General features: G+C 36.5%; 1 protein-coding gene across 6 annotated transcripts in view; it reads right to left on the minus strand.

The window, feature by feature from the left end:
* ASXL3 (ASXL transcriptional regulator 3) overlaps positions 1-18,197 on the minus strand; it is a 128,678-nt gene that overhangs the window by 15,232 nt on the left and 95,249 nt on the right. For all 6 annotated transcript variants that reach the window (XM_064507593.1, XM_064507595.1, XM_064507596.1 and 3 more), the window contains 2 exons: positions 4,062-4,158; positions 3,500-3,605 (listed from right to left, as the gene is read on the minus strand). In XM_064507593.1, the coding sequence (XP_064363663.1) occupies positions 3,500-3,605; positions 4,062-4,158 (203 nt within the window). The remainder of the gene's footprint in view (positions 1-3,499; positions 3,606-4,061; positions 4,159-18,197) is intronic.

The following is an 18,197-nucleotide window of genomic DNA, read 5'->3' on the forward strand; positions in this document are numbered from 1 at the left end:
AATTATTAATATTGCCTACCACGAGTCACTTAATATATGTACATAGTCTCCCTGTGCCATCAATAGGCTGAGGGAGAAGCCTTCAGAGAGAAATTCAGAGCAGCTAATTTACTTCCCCCACACTGAATACCTCTCTGAAAATGTCACTCTCTCAATAGACTATATACAGAACCAAACAACTAATTTTAGGTGAATAAATTCCTTCCTCTAAAATTTCTTCTGTAAATCAGAAAAAGTTATCTAAGGAAAATGAGGAGAGGGAGAAAAAAAAAAGCACTGCATTAGTGAAAGCTAAACCTATGGTCTATTTTCTCCAGCTGCCTTACATCACAAAAGACAATGCCTGATAGCTGTCCTTATAGAAGGAAAATAAGCAAAGGAATGAGGACAAGATAAAGGTGAATATATCTGTCACAGAGACACTACATAAATATACACCTCCTAGTAACATATCAAAGAGGAAGAAGTATAAGAAAAATAAGATAATGCAGGATTAAGGCCAGCAGAACATGTGCTGAATCTTAACTAGTTTTATGCAGTATTAGAAATACTACTATCTTAAGATACTGCAGTGAAGAAAAAGACTTTCAAAAGGAGGACTCGAGATCAGCATGTTTAAGACAACCCCACATTGCAAGATAAACAGCTGATCTGTCTTTTTCCTTAGCGAAACAGACACTCAAAATTTGCAACAAAGCAGAAAAATATGAGAACAGCAGTAAACAGCCATCAGTGAAAGTGCCGATAAGGACAGGATTCTACTGATAAAGTAAGGGCAGTCAATCATCAAAAAAAAAACCCCAAACAGCTACTCAAAGAAATATAGAGGTTGATATTGTAGTGCTGGGAGAAGAAGTACTAGAGAAAATTTAAAAAATTAATGAAGGGTTAAATCAGCAACAAAATTTAGAGGACGTATGCCCAAAATGAAACCTTTGATTTAGTGGGCTGGCAGCACCATCCTGACATGCAACTCTCTCAAGAGTAGGAAAAGAAATAATATATTGAGACAATAGAATATAACCTTTGTAATCCTGGGGGCAAAGCCAGAAGAGTGTATATTTCTGGCAACATGCATCAGCTGGCCCTGGATAAATGACTGCAGAATAAAGTCCTAGTTTTTCGAAGACAGACAGAGAGAGGAAAAAGGGAATGACCACGAGAAACAGAACTCCAAAAGCGGAAAGAACATAAAATGGATGCATGTAAACTACAACTGACAGTCTCATGCTGAATGGCCTGGGCACAGATATGAGCAAACATAAAAAAAACAAGGCATAGAGCCTACATGGAAGCCTTTGAAGCCTTTAAAGCCTTTGAAAGTCATGAACTACAGAGTATGTAAAAATGATTACAAAGATTCTATTAATTGTCCTTCTTTAGGTACAAGGTGAAAGCTGAATTTAGTTATGGAATATCTAAAGATCAAATTAGCCAAAGTCAGAGCAAAAATACCAAACTGACTGGAGAGCGAATGAGTGAAGACTGCAACGGAGACCCATTTTGCAGACAATACATCTGGGAAAGAGCTCAGAAAGTGTTCAGAATCTGCTACTTCAGTAATATCAGCATAACTGAAACTAGACAAAGCCCAACACAGAAAGGTAAGAGAACTTCTACCAGGTGGAAACTATAGCAAAAACTACCAGGCAGCCAGTAAATAATGGGGAAAAATGCTTAAGACCAGCCAAGCAGCTGAGAAGTAGACGCTGCCTGCATATTAGCCCGGAAAAAGAATGCAACTGAAACAACGTAAGCTGGCGAGAGGGAAGGGGGAGCCACATTCAATACTGTAGTCAGAAACAGATATTATGTATGATATGTCATTTTGCATGACAATGTGTACGTCAGGAATATATCATTCCAAATGACATGTATCCCTGCAGACTGAGTTATTATCTGCCAACTATTAAAGCACGCAGCATTCAGCTAGCACTGTAGGACTGCTGGGTCTGTAAAATTATGAGTTGCATTCTCCATGAATGCGATACTCATCTGTGACTTAGGAATACACTTTCGCTAGAATGAGCTGCTCATGCTTTGCTGTTATTAAACTTCTGCTTTCTGTGGGAGGTCCTATGGCAGCACCTTACATAGCTTTCTCCTTCATGAAGAGTCTGTAAATGACTTATCTTGACATGCATAATGAAAAGCTATTATGCTGCTTATCTAAGAAGCTCATTAATACTATTTTATATGAAAGGGATCAACAGCTGGACTAAATTGAGGTCTCAAACCTTTTAAATATGAAATTAAGCACTTGACAATAAAAAAAATCTGCCCTGCTAAGACCCTAGAACTTGCATTATATTTAAAGTGGGGCAGAAATAGTATTCACACTGGGAGAAAGCACCTAAACAAGGAAATGCAATGGTAAACATTTTAGTCAATCTGTCTATTTGCTGCCTTATTTTGACTACACTTCCTAGTGGTCCAAGACAGTGGATTGTGAGAAGTAGCTGCTGGCTACACAAATGCTTTAGTCAATGCTATAGCCTTTAAGTTAATTACACACATGCAGGCTTCTCAGTGCTCCTGATTTCCTAAGTAAAAAGTATCTAACAACAAAATTAAGAACTCCCGCATCATAACGGTTCCTTTGGTACATTTCTGTCTACTAAATATTATTAATAAATTACATTAAAACATACCTCAAAATAAAAACGTGATATCTTTCTGATTTTTTTTAAGAGAGATGCAATTGATGGATTAACTTTTTAGAATCAATTTTTAAAAGGAGTATTCTCAAATGTTAAGAAAATCTTAGAAAAAAAATGTTTTTAAAACAGAGAGAATTTAAGGACTAAATCTTTAGCTGTTGCAGAACGCCATCAAGACATTGTACCAAGGAAATCATGTGGACTCACCTCAGTTGAACACCTGGAGCGATACTTTCTAATTCATTTTAGCCAATAATTCACTTTAGTCAATATTTATTCTTTGTATCTCACTTCCAAAATAAGACTAGTTATTGTCACTTTCAGGGGGATTAGTCTCTAGCCAGTGTTTCTTCCATGTTTTACTTTCCAATCCAGTGAAGAGCCATCTGGGACAAACACTCAAAAGCACTATTTGATTTTAAAAGCTTTCACAACCAACTTAGAACAAATAAATAAAAACAAACTATAGAAATATTTCTACTAGTCTTCTATTCTGTAGAGACTGAATTTATATTTTGCAGGAGCAGAGAATTGCCCTAACGCTATCTTTAAAAAAAAAAAATTAAAAAATACTCACATGCTTAGGCCTTGTGTCCTAAGCTTTCCTCGGAATGAATTTTTATGGATGAGTTATGAACCTTTAAAAACGCAATTGTAATGCAAGTGCAGACACGCCACTATAATTCTACCCACAGCTTCTTATATGGGAAATGACTGCCTTTGATAACCACTTTATTAAGTTTTACAGCATATGGCTGTGCTATGTGAAGCAGAGAATTATTTTTTCATTTCCTCCTAAAAGAAAATGAAAAAATGTTTTTATTTACTTCAATACTTACTTTTCACCATAAAACCTTTCAAAGAATTTTTCTTTCCAAGGTTCAGTTTTCTTTTCTTTTTCAATCTCCTGTCTGATGCGCAACTGCATTTCTGGAGTAAATTCTCCTAAAAAAGAAATACTAACATATTGAATAAAAGTTGTCAAGGTTTAGTCTAATATAGGATCATTATAAATTACAGTTACACATATGACACACAGCTCTTACAGTCATCCAACAATCCCAAATTAAAATGATGAAAAGCAAAAGTGAGTTTGACCTAGAAAGATTTCATTTAGCATATAACCTCAGTATTTACAAGGTATATTGGAGGGATTTAGTCACATGCATTTATATTTCCAAGTCTGACAGTGATGAAAATGCTTTTCTTTATTTTTTTCTAACTGTCAAAATAAGCTGCCACAGCAGGCTGTAAAATTCAAAATGGAATCAGCAATTTTTTCTTGCTGAATTGCTGCTGTATTACATTTTCCATTCTAAAAGTATTTCTCAAACATAGAAACAAAGGCATCCTTCATAAAAATAATTAATATCTGGTAAATCTGAGAATAAGTGGAGTTACCTTCTGCCAGTCGTTGTTTCCACCCTTGTGCTGCATATGCAAAGAATTCATTATTTAGAGCGGAACTACTGAGGCGCAAAACTCCGTCACTTCCCATCTAGAAAATAAGCCGATGGTAGCAGAAGATACTGTCAGAAATAGTTTCAACTATGATCACATAAGAATAAAGTTCCAATTAAGGGAAATAGGGAGGGATAGGCAGCGGGAATAACAAAGGAAATCAACCACTAGTACTAAAACAGCGTTTTCATTATAGTTGTTACTGTAAATGCAAGTGGCCCAATCTGGCATCAATGTGCTCTCTTCAATAGTAATCAGTCATCAGTATTACTTGATTGATGTGTTTTAATCACAGCCCTCTATTTTGAGACTAATATGTCTAGAGTTGTTGTACAGAATCTAAAATCAAGATCATTATTGTACTTGTGTGTCTGCCTGGAATGCAGTACAAAACAAATTAATTAAATATAATAAGCACAGTAACTTTCCTGTGTTTCTCAATGCTAAATAAGCCTAGCACCCACATTAGCTAATATACTGTACTGGCAGCTGAATTGATGACAAGTAACCTTAACAAAATATCTAGTGTAAGCTCAGCACTAAAACAAAAAACAATACACATAATTTTATAGGCATCAACAGTGAAAACTGTGGAAAAATATAATAAACAATAATTATCTTTACTTTCTACATCTGTCAAACAGTCAATGATATGCCACCATTAAAAGTCTTACAGTATTTTCTGCAATTACTTTTTAAAGCAATCTAAGTATTGAGCTTCCTTTTACCATAAAACTGGATAATTACTTTCAGTTTGTGAGGATATGTCCAACTATTCAAGGAATATTTTATTAACTGGCAAAAGTAACTAAATAAAACAAATTAGCCGTGGGTATCATCACTATAGTTATAAATAAAGAAACAATAAAAACAAGTAAATAAAGAGACAAAGAGAGGAAATAACGAAAATAGGAGTTAATGTTGCCAGAACAAAAACTCACCCTCACTATGGTTCATTTTATACTTTTTGAGCTAAGTAAGAAATAAATGTTCGACAACATAATTTGTAAATCTGGTAGTACAAAATACCACACTTTCCAGCATATTAGCACACATTTGAGTTATGTCATATTCCCTATTGGAACCTGTTTCAAACCAAGAGGCAGAAAGAAGCAGATGCGTCAGAAACATTTAACGATATTTATCCCCAGCACCCTCACTGAGCTCTAGATTTCATTGATATTATTGGCCCTACTTTCAGAACAGTCTTAGCTAATTTTCTCATAGCCTAGCTCATGTCCTGTTCCAAAATAAGTGCATCTATGAGTAAAACAAAAAGGTACAGAGCAGTGAAAAGAGAAACAAGAGTGATAAGCATGGACTCTGAAAGACAGGTAACGCTAAGGGCATTTGATTTCAGCAAGGAAACAGTATGTGCACGCTCGGACAGTACCAAGGTGTCTCAGCTGGATGTGTACTGCCTGTGATTTCCTGCTATACAGCATTGCTTTGTCAACAACTCACAGGATTTTATTCAAGAGTAGGGTGGATATATAACGCTTCCATGTTTCTCATGATGCAGGTTGTGGAACACATGCATGTTAATTACAGATAGGCTATGACTAAAGCTGAAACTAGAGAGGAAAATGGGAAATAAACAGTGAAACTTGCAGCAGCAAGAAAAAGAAACTGGAGAATCAGTGAGATGGTGGAGAGAGACAATAAAGAATATGCACTTATTGTATAAAGCAAATCTTTTTTCTGCACAAATGAACTTTTTTGTTGAAAAATTTAAGTTCCAGAATTAGCATGGTAAAGTGAGATTTTTAGATGCTGGTTCCTTTTAGACATGAACAAACTAGCAGCTGGCAGATAATGGCCCTTGCCTAAAAAGGTAAGATGAGAGATTATAAAGAATAGCTACATGATTCTTTGTTCCCCAAACAAATACTGAAGCCATCTTCAGTTTCAACATCAGAGGAGAAGAAACAGTAATGCCCACTCACATCAATGTAGGTTTTACTCCAGACTTCGGTAAAACCAAGACTTCACTCCAAATCTTGAGAGGGTCTTGCAAGGAGGAGTAATACATACATGAAATTGTTGTTATTATTGTATTTAATCTCTAACTATAGGCTATCTGTGAAAGACATGGTCTTTCCCAAATCCTTTTGCTCAGCTGGTGATACACACGACATCCACGCTGTTAGATCAACAACTCTCATAGGAAAGTAATAATTTGCGGACAGTAATTTTCTGTTAAATCAGCAGGATGATCCAACTGATCCTAAGGTCATAAAATCATTAGACCGCATGCAAAGTCAGAATGCACAGCAAGAGACAGAAAGAGAAAACCACCTTTCAGCAGCAATCCACTTTGAGATTGCATTAAACACTATATGAAACTGCAACAAAGTATGATTGAGCTATTTCACTAGGCTGCATAAATCAAGAGCATTATGAAGACTGCCAAGTTAGATTAGCATGTGAATATAGGAAGAACAGTATTAGCTTTGTTGCAGCTGTGTTGTTGTAAAGATACGAGAACAGCAAGATTTGTAGGAAGAGTTACTGCACCTTTTATTATATTGGCTGATAAACTTGGAAAAAGTTCCAAGCTTTTGGGTACATAATTTTTACAAGGTGTGAAAAAGAAACTGCAAACACCAAGCTAAATGCTAGAAAGGGGCTCAACCAAATTCAAATGTTAAGTAGATCCAAGAATTATGCTCCCAGGCTTTAATGGTCAAGATTCTTTTAAAACCTGTATCTTCTTTTCTTTTTTCTTTTTTATTACTTAAGCAAATTATTCCTAACCTGAGAGGAAAGGATAGGTAGGAACTCCAGAACAGAAAGGAGATATTAGCAGGGACATAGGCAAAAGGTCATTAGCTCCTGCGGACCAGAAAAAGCAGCAAGTAGTAAGCATCTGTGGAAGAAAGGAGAAAAAAAAAGCTGAGCAGAAGAGAGGCTGAGAGGAAGATTGCAGTGCGTTACCTATGAAGAAATACTGGTACAGGCCAACTAATAACCACGGAACATTAGATCATTTGTGGACTACATCTGAAGAGAGATAAAGAACATTGTGAATGTTGCATTTACCATTTTAGCTATTAACTGTTACAGCTTATAAGTATTAGAGAACTACATTTTCAAGATAAGTAAATATGATGTTAAAGATGCTTAGGTAAAGAAAGCAGGAAGAACAAACCCAAGGAGAAGTGACTGCTGACTTCATGACTGTCATTATCTTGGTGATCTGCCAGTATACAAGCTTTACTGAGAGCTATGCTCATGGGGCACAGAGCACACAGCAGCTTTAAGTAAAAATATAGCTGGAATAGCCAGAAGCTAGACAGAAAAATATATAATAATCCAGAAGTGGAAACATGCTAATTAATTAGAGGAGAAACCGCCAGTGATCTATTTTAATGTGATCTAAAAAAAATCATTTCAGGCTGAAAGAACAGTATGGAGGGATACATGAAAACAGCCACCATTAACTAGACTTGGTACACATAATTCAGGGTAAGAGATACCAAATAAGCTCAAAATGTCAAGACAAAGAATTCTAGGCAAATGCAATAGGACTGAACTTTAACGTCAACCAGCTTTGGAATCCTTTTAAGCAGACAAAACTTCCTAAATTAATGCACACCAAACAGCACTTCTTCTGGAACAAAAATGCAAGAAATAAAAGTTGGCCGGCCTCTGTGACTTTGCCACACATGCTCAGAAATTTGAGATCAAAGAAAATCTGTACTGGGAATAGAAAAAGAAGAATGTATTCACTCAGTCAAAGCTCAGAGGAAAAAGGAGGATGGCAAGAAAGCAGAAGGAACTCCTGATGAAGAGGTAAACAAGACAAAAAATTTCAAAATGTTATAAGGAAGAAAGAAATACTAAGCAGAAAGCAGATGATCTAACAGATAAGAAAATGGCCAAATGAAACTAACAAGAAATTCAATCTTTTAGCTATTTTTGATTCCTTTGAAGATTTCGGGGGGGGGGGGGGAGGACAAGTGTGAACAGTCAAAAAACTAGCAAAATCTTGTATAAATATTTATTTTAAAGAAATAAAAATAACAGAACAATGTAAAAACTCAAAATATAATAAACACATAAGATTTTCTAATCAAACAAACAGGATCCTAGAGCAATCTTTAATTTTCTTGAACCCCAAGAGGGTTCCTGAATTTAGGAACAACTTGCTTAAGTAATGAAGAAAAAAAAAAGAAGATACAGATTTTGAAAGAATCTTGATCATTAAAGCCTGGGAGTCTTGGATCTTCCCTGATAAAGGAACAAAAATGATCTAAAGGAACTAAAAATAACTATAGTTTTTTCAAATCTGGATACTGAACCCATCTGAATATAAAACAACACTCATTAATTTTAGTGTACATGGGACTGAGTCACAAAAAAAGAATGAATAACACAGTCACTTTCCATATCCATCTCAGTGAACATGGAATACTACTATTAAACTACTTCAGTTCAGCATAAAGAAGGGGAACAATCTAAACTGTATTTCAGACAAACAAACTGAAAAGAATCAAATCATTAAGGAAAGAATAAGTCACAAATATTATTGGTCTTCACAAGAGTCTACTAGAAATGACGATGACACTAAGAAAACTGTTTTAGACCTTTTCTCAATATACTAGTCATGTGAAATCAGACTAAAAGTTTTACTGTTCTGTTGAACTTGGAAGGACCAAGAGATCTTTTTCGTACAATACTAGCTAATAGATGCTCTACTGAAATGTTATCTCACTCAGAGAATATATTTTCACCTAAGTCAAAAAGCTTAATTGGAAATTAAAATTTCTGAAGCCAAAGAGTGTATTTACTTCTCTGTCCTCTGACCATGGAGACAGCACAATTAACCACTAGATCTAAATTAGAATTTGAAGAAACATGCCAATATAGCAGATCTTTAAATACACTATTAATCTTTATGGTCTTTAAAAAATGCTGTCTAACAGAGACAGTGTCTTAATGAGCTGGAACAGCAAACATGTCTTGAAAATTTTATGTTTTATTCTGTTACGCTCTTGATTTCTGTTTTTCTGTTTTTCTACAATGGTAGAATTATTTATGTTCTACCATTTAATTAATACTTTTATGCACAATTCACAATGGCTGCCAAAAGTTCCTCTTTTTATTGAAAGCAAACTAAAAATTCCCAACTCAAAAACTTATCTGCCAAAACCCAACATCTGTTTGCATAACAGAACACTAAAAAGTCAAACATTGTTGCCACGGAACTAAGCTGACAGGTAATTTTTCTACCAACAACTATTTAATTCTTTTGCTCCAAGTTCCACTGCAAAATCTCTTGTGACAAAAAGGCAGGGATTATTTGTGTAGCTCTACCTGAAGATGCACACTGGTGTTTTGGTAGGGATACAGCAAATACCACATTGGTGTATGTTGGTAGGTAAAGCAGAACATGGCTGCTATGTCAGAAGCAAACAATTAGCAAATCTATTATTTCTCTCTTTCTTCCAAGTGATTCAAAATTGTCCCTGTGTATTTATAAAACTACCTGTAAGCCACTCTATATAGTTCCTGTGAAGTAGCACATATTTCTTATATGAGAGCTTGTGTGTGTTAATATTATGCCATTTGACCATAGTATTTCACCACACAGACACAGACACACAAACCTAGAGAAGTGAAGATGCACCTAAATTAAGAGTCTGTATCAGTCATGTAATTTACACTCTTTACAAACTGCTACTAAGCTTTTGTGCTTTTATATTTATCCTGGGGGAAAAAACAGTTGTATAATTCACTGCATTTCCACAAGATATCTAAAAGGAATTATGTACCAAGGATGGAAGTTGTGAGAAAATACATTATGACAGCTCTCATCCTTTGCATTACGGAGACTCCCAAATATTAAAATAGAAAAGATGAGCAGTGTTTATATGATACACATGAAAAAATTGTATGTTATTTAGAGAGACACCATTGCCATTTTGTAACATGGAACGAATGCTATTCTCTAGTACTGGGCACCTGCATCAAATGACCTGCCATGAATGTATGACGCAAATATCAGACACTGAAGACATGGCAACCTTAGCAGCTGAGTTTCTGAACATGTTATAATCTCCTTTCTTTCAGTTACAGAATAGAGACACAGAACCACAAAAAACTAGCTCTCCAGCAGAAAACTCTATACAAGGCACTCACCGCAGCACTTCCTTCTCTCACACTAAAATCTCAGTTTAGGGCAGGAAGCAGGAATCAAGTTAGCACACGTGTTATACTGAAAGGGGACAAAGAGCTAAACCAACTACATTCTGGACGTAACATTTCACAGGGAAGCACTTTTGAGCCCACTAGACAACATGCCAGGCCTGGCTTATTTTACTCTTGATGATCACACAGCAAAAGTTCACAGGTGACAGGAAACAGCAGTATCTGTATTTTCCCCAAACGACCTCTAATACAAAAGAGAACTCTCTGCAAGAAACAACTGTTTGAGTCCAAGCACACAGAAACAAACACTTAATTTAGGTGCTCTGCATCACCAATTTGGAGGAGCTCCTCTGTCTCCAGTAGTAGCAAAGGAAGCCTAATGGCGATCAGACTCCTAATTAGGTCCTCTAAATTAGCTACCTATGCTAGTCAGTGTGAAACTCCACCACCACAAAACGTAAATCCAAAACCAACAGAAATGTTTTTAATGCACCAGATTCTCTGTCACTCCACAGAGTCTGCAGTGGATTAACAATTGCTTTCAAATTTGGTAAAAAGGGATAGTAAGCTGGAAGACTGTAGCAAAACATCTCATGTCTCAACATGAATGAGTTTCTATGAGTTGGACATCCCCTGAATGCAGACACTGTAAACCTGGTGAATGCCACAGAACACAAACACGTTAATGACTAACTTTTGCACCTTTCTTACACATCTATTACATTGGGTAGGCCAACAATGTCCGTCCAAATTCATATGTTCGTTGCTCCCATACATTTCCACCACTTCCTACTGGTCATCATGAAGTCTGATGTATTAATTGCTCCTTCATGACACAATATCCTTGCTGGGAAAAAAAGCAAAGATCTCACAATTCATTAACACCAGGCTCGGTAGTTTATGTTGTGACAGCAGTGAATTGCCATCTCTTTTGAAGTCTCTAGTGTTTTAAATAACAGGCTGCCTACTCAGATTACTTCAGCCTCCCAAGTACAGATGTAAACAATCACTATTTATAGCCATCAGCCATCTTAACAGAAACACTGTCTTTAGGCCTGAGATTTTTCCAAGGCTGGCTGAAGAAGTATGTGGAATGGAAGACTGTCAGTGTGACAACTAAGTTTGACCCAACTCACACTCAAGGCCCCAGGTGATAATGGCAAATCTCTGTGTACACCACCAAAACTGGACCATTGCAACCTGAGACCAGTGGCTTCAGGTCACTACTGAAAGTGCTTTCGGGATTCTTTGTAGGGGTGAATAGGAGTGCCTACTAGCAATCATAATGAAAACCTATACTTTACAAACCATCATTCAATAATGAAGATCTCATTAGCTCATTAACATCTCTATACACAATTTCTATAGCACAGTGCCAAAGGTGTACAAGCGTAGGCCCTACTGCTCAATACAAATGTAACTTAAAAAGGTATGGAGGGTAGCAATGTTCCCGTGTGTAATTCAGTTTGAGACTAAAACAACTAATGTAGAGATGTCTAGATGTGGCCTAGGTTTCTAATCTCCCACTAAGCCAGTGGAGATCCAGTCAACGCAGTCAATGGAGCTGAGAGAACTATTCATCTGATCAGTCAGTAGGCACCTACTTTAGAGTGAGACAAATAGCTCTCCAGGTGCTGTTGTCCATGTATGGACTAGATCTGCATTGTGTATGATGCAAGTTTAGACACCTAGCACACCTGTAGACATCCAAATTTTAGTATCTTAATCTGGAGGTGAATCTGATCCTCCTCTGTCTCAGAGAGATAAGAAACTGGACAGAGGAAAGCTAAAAAGAGGCAATGCATTAAAGCAGCAGAAAAATGTAATGACAAAAGCACTGAACAAATTAGTTGTGTTAATGCTTCTAAAATACAACATAAAAGACAACGTAATGCATTTCTAAAGGCCATTTACCTTGCCATTAACTACAGGAAGCTTAAAAAGACACCCCGCATCATACAGAGCAGAACAAGACACCTGCTCTGCAGATATATGTGGGCAAAATGTTGCATGCATAAGCAGTCACAAACATGTTCCTGAGCCCTAACATAGCAGAGGATAAATTCATATGTCTATTACACTAGACACGAAGACTACATTCCTATTCCTTTTCGTATTTGTATAAAATGGGCAAAATTTTAAATAGACAGTCTCAGGCACCATTAATAAGTTCACATGTACAAATGCATGTTTGTGAGTTTGAAGATCAGGTATAACAGCACAGTGCACCCAAACACATAGTCAGAGAATACGCAACTCTCTCCCTGGTAGTCTCTCCCTTAATATGATGTTCATATACAGAGAAAAGTAATGTCAAAATCAACAGCCTGTTGGGACAAAGGAGGGGAACTAATCCCAAGAATAGAGGAAGAAAAGCCAGGGCTCCCAGTATCAAAGAGATTCACCACCTCCAAATGGGATTCCAAAGGGGAAATGAAGGAGAACGAGGACAACAGAAGGACCATCTCGGGACCCTCACTAAGATCCTGGAAGGTATGACACCTACGAAATCTACCCACTCCACTAATTATTAAACTCAGATGTCCATCCAGCTTCGCTCTACAAATACAGCCAGAAATGTCAGTGACTGGATCAGAAATGACAAGGAGGCTATAAGAATCATTATGGAGTTTGGGACCTGCTGATGTTTTTATTAGCAGTGTCAGACATATACTGGTAATGAACTTGTGGTTGAATAAGTGAGATGGCAGAAAGGCTTTGACATCTTCACCATAGGGTCATGTCCCAAGAAGAAGGTATTCAGATACAACAGTAGGTAAGGAAAGATGGAAAAATGCCAACATACAGGAAAGAAACATGATCTAAAGACAGACTTGATAATTCCTTCAAAATTTGTATGCCATATTTATATACATGGCTTAATAATATGGGCTAATCATAAAGGACTAATCAAGACTACCAGTGAGGTGCACTTCAAACTAAATCAATAAGAGTTTATTGCCAAAAAAGACCAGAACTATCAGGTATAGAATATGCTGCTGTGGATTACTGCCAAAACCAAGTTTATTTATAAAAGGAGGGGTTAAAGAAGAGGCCAACATGATGACAGTGGTACATTTATCTCAGCCTTTGATGGCTGAACATTAATGCAAGAACTACAAATGGTACGTAGGAGGACTTGGAAGATCTGGTTGACACTCAACATTTTGACTTAATTGGCAAAATGGAGATGTGATAATTCATATGACTGATAATAATATAAAAGACTAAAGCTTGTTTGGGAAAAAAGAAAAGAATGACAACAGAACAAAAAAAAGTAGGCCTACTTCCATAAATGCAGAATTAGTTGTGAGAATCCCCTACAAATCCTGTACAAGTGAAAAAGGAGTTAAAGAAACCTCACAGTTCCTTAAACAATATTGACCACACTAAGTGCAAAGTATCCTGCTAAGGAATAATGGGGATTGTACAATCAGATCTGATTGTCTTAGTTATGAGCTCACTGTTGATCTCACGGCATGCAAGAAATGGAAATGAGGTCAATTTACTAAGCAAGAATACACAGAAGAACACGGCATAAAGGGTCCCAATTAGATGCAGCTGGCGAGGGAGGTGAAGCTCTGGAAGAAATAATTCTATAAGGACATTAGCAGTAAGAAGATGAAAGAAAAAGTCCACTGGTTGACAAAGCGAAAAAACTGAAGAGGGATATATAGACAAAGCTGATATTCAAAATGCGTTTTTTGCATCCATCTTCACTGGAAATCTGTTGCACTGATGTGCTTAATACAATTAATACCATCAACAAAAGGATAAGATCTCATCCTTGAATTAGCAAGGAGATGAGTAAATATTATTTAAATGTATTCAAATCAGCTGGTCTTGATGGACTTAAGCCAGTTAAATGCCCAATGCTGAGTCTATTTCAGAACTGTTAAAAGTCACATTTCAGAATGCATGGAGCACTGAAGAGAGTGGGACAGCTGTAAAAATATAGGAGATATATATATATAAACACACACACACATACATATGTAAATATGTATGTATCACCTATCTATCACTTGTCTCTTAAAGACTAAGCCAGCTTCAGGGCAACTCTGCTGCCTATACGCAGGCATTTAATTCTTTTTGAGATGCCCTAGGGCAACCTAAAATGTTCATATCAAGCTGGCAGATACATCCCAGAATGTATAGTGGACCTGTACCCTTCTGAAGAAGCAGTCAGGTACTAGACTACATATCATATTTCCATTCTCAACTGGCACTAGAAGCCTATGTTTAAAAATCTTGCTTGCTCCCCCTATCTTTACGTTCTTGAGAATATATATAACAACTAAAGAACATGAAATTGCACTATACACAACTGCCTGGAAGATAACAAGAAGCTGAGCAACAGCCAACATGGATTTGTCAAGAACAAATCATGTCAAATCATTCTAATTTCTTTCTGACAGCATAAAAGGCCTTGTGCTGGAAGAGAAACAGCAGAAGTTTTAACAATACTGTTTCATGTGATGTTTTCTTAAGCAAGCTCAGATATATAAGCCAGATAAAATTGTAATTAGGTGGCTGCAGAACTGCTAGAAAGCTGAGAAACTCAGAAACACTATTTACTTATTATCAATTGGGAGGGATGCATTGCAGGGGCACAATAAAAAAAAAGAGAAGGAATTTGCAAATAATATCAACCTGAAAGAAACTGAGAAAACACTGAAAGATAGAACTGAAATAGAGAATTCTCTCAATTTGAGAATTAGTTTGGAAACAATAGGGTTAAGTAGGACAACTCAATAGAGGCAGATGGAAAGTTCCAGACTTGTGAAGAAATAATTTATTAAACAAATACAAAAGGGTTCTCCAAAACTGGACTGACCTGCTAGGTAATGCTTCTGTAGAAAAGGATTTGTGCATTATGAATACATGGGCTGATCACAGACTGAATATAAGTCAACCTTGACATACGATTGCAAAGAAGATGATCGAGATACTAGAAGTTATAAATGGAAGTATTGAGTAAAATACGAAAGCAATTCCGCTCTACTTGGAGTTACTTATCACCAGAGTTGGAGTAACATGCTTAATTTTGATTGTTCTAATTCAGAATCAATACAAAGTCCAGAGAAAAGAAATAAGATGGTCCACAGATTTAGAGTCCTATCTAGACTGTATTAAGAAGGGTTATGTCTTCAAGAAAAGGGAGCAGGGACATGGGGTTACTGCCTTCATGTTTGAAGGCTGTTGCAACGTGAACACAGTGAACACAGAGCAGTGAGTAATGGGCTTAGAATTACAGGCAGAAAGATTCAAAGTTGATCCTGAGGAAAAAGCATTCTGATAGTACAAACAGTGAAGCACTAGACTCTCTTATTCGGAGAGGTTATGGAAGCTCCATCACTGGAGAGCCAAAAACAGTTCAGACAAACATCTATCACAAACAGCAGACATTGCTGATTCTCCCTCAAGGTAGAGAAGACCAGATAAAATGTCCTCTCAGTATCCTTTCTAAGCATATTTACTATGTTGATATATAAAAAGGTCTTTTAAAAGTTCAAAAATAATTTAGTTAAAGAGTCTGTTTCATAGTCTACAACAGTGTATTAAGCTGCCGTTGATTACATCAGCATTAAAAAGAAAACCAAAAGTGCTCTCACACTTATTTTTCCTCTCATCAATTATCAACCTCTTTTTTTAAAGAAAGATACTTAGACAATACTTGTATTCTATCTTCAAGCCCTCCAGCTTCCCCATGCCCTCTCAGGTTTTAAGTAAGCTTCCAACCAAGTCACTGTATGCAGTCTAGTCTATCTGGCCCACTGACTGACCACAGTTAATGATTCACAGCTTAAGCAACCAGCCATCTGGACAGTATGATTTTCAGCAATGATGTGATTTGGTAAAATAATGACTTAGCTTTGCCTGTACACTACTCAAGCCATGGATTGCACTTAGTTCCTAAACATCTTAAGTGGACATCATAGCATGGAGTATTGCACCTTCTCAGCATCATCTCTCAGCTCTAATTATCTCACGCTCTTGTTTTCTGGACCATCTTTCTCAAACATACACCATTCCTAACAGCCACCACACTTATGCTTCATGATGGCTGGAAAGAAATCTTACAGTCCATCAACAAGTCCTTTGCTAGCAGTTGATAGCAGAGGCATATCAAAAGCCAAGCAAGATACTTCCACTCTTGAGGGTGAGCAAAGCATCCCTGGAGAACAGACTTGTCACGAAGTCTAACAGCCAGAGACTACCACTTGGCAGGCCGTACATTATACGTCTCCAGCTGCAAAGAGTACTATTAGAAGGCCATATGTTTTGTCCACACGAGTGTTTTCTAGAAAAACTTGCTACTATTGCAAAATAGATGAGGCACTAACAAAGGAAACAGAACTTAATATTGTATATATTTGATCTTGTCAATCTCTGGATTGTTTAATTTCTGACTTATACACTCTTCAGAAACCTCTAAAAAGATTGCTTCCATTTCTCTAAGCCAGAGTTCTTTACAATAATGCAAAACAGTGATTCTCCTGCTCAATACTTTGGCTAATGATCTGGGAACTAACTGTGTCAAGGAGTTCTCCACAGCTAAAGCTCTGTCAAATAATAGTTGTCAGCTACAAAACTTAACTTGTATCCATCTGAAAAATACTTTTAAAGAAACTTGCATGTATTTCTAGTATGAAAATCACTGGGGAAGTTTTTTATTTCCTATAGAATACTGCTGATTGTTCAAGTATGCCATTACCTCTCTAGAAATCATTTTTCCACGTATACAACTCCAATTCAAAAAGACTGTGATAAATGGAACCAAACTAAAAGGATGTTGTAACAGTTGGCAAGTCTATAATAGAGAATGAGTGTGAATATGCCTGGGGAAGGAAAGGAAAAGCAGCTGTAGTTGTCACAGAAAATCTGTAAGTTCTGTTAAACAATGGCTGTATTTGTGATAAAATGAGTTTTTCTGCTACACAACTCAATGTTAAGCAAAGAAACTGTATTTTTCAGTAGTCACTAATATGGGAGCAGTACCATATGGTGCCAATGATACCAGATAAAATCACGTTCAACTGACCCTTGAAAAATCACAAGGAAGAGATCATGTAAAGAAAGCTGCAAAAGATCCCATAATGGCCAATTACTAGGAAAGTTGACAAAGCAGAAGTTTTCTATTTAACTTAGCTGGCATATGACTGAAAAACAGAATTTTTATTTCTCATAAATATTTTAGCCCATTTAATGCAACTGCGGCTACTACTCATATATATGCATCAATCACTTTCTATTTATGTTTGATAAACTCTGCCAACAATCAATGCTTACTTTTAGCACGCAGAAGACTTCCATGGGTTAGTTGTCTATTGAATGAAATACAGCACTTGATTGTAATTAAATCTTTTGTCCTTCACATTTAATTTAGTTCTCGTAGAATAAAAGTCCAAATCCAATATTCTTAAAAAAAAAAAAAAAAGAAAACCTCTTTATGGTTGATGTAATTTTTACTGCCTTTTTCTGGATCCTTTCTATCGCCATACTGGCCATACTTAATATTCAAGATGATGACATAATACTGTTTATTTAATGAAATGGTATTTTCTCTCTTTAATGCAGCCTCTTTGTTGCTGTTGCTTAACTGTTCATTGAACAGATGTTTCCACTGTGCTGTCCACAATCACGACTGTATCCTCTTTTCAAAGCTAATTTAGAAACTAACAGTGGAATAAACCGTATCATTATATCCAGTGTAAAACAATGTATGTTTTCCTGCACTAAATCCCCACTATCACCATTAAGCTAGATATTTAGGCTTAGAATGCCTCATCACAGAACTCAGTATTGGATTACCTCTGAATTTGTGGGTAAACCTTACACTGTCAGAGACACATCTACAGAAAGATGACTCAGGAGTCCACAGGAAGTACTTGGAGATTTGATAGTTCAATAATTGTGCTT

This window comes from Dromaius novaehollandiae, chromosome 2, assembly GCF_036370855.1.
Source record: "Dromaius novaehollandiae isolate bDroNov1 chromosome 2, bDroNov1.hap1, whole genome shotgun sequence".
In the NCBI taxonomy this organism is placed as follows: Eukaryota; Metazoa; Chordata; class Aves; order Casuariiformes; family Dromaiidae; genus Dromaius; species Dromaius novaehollandiae.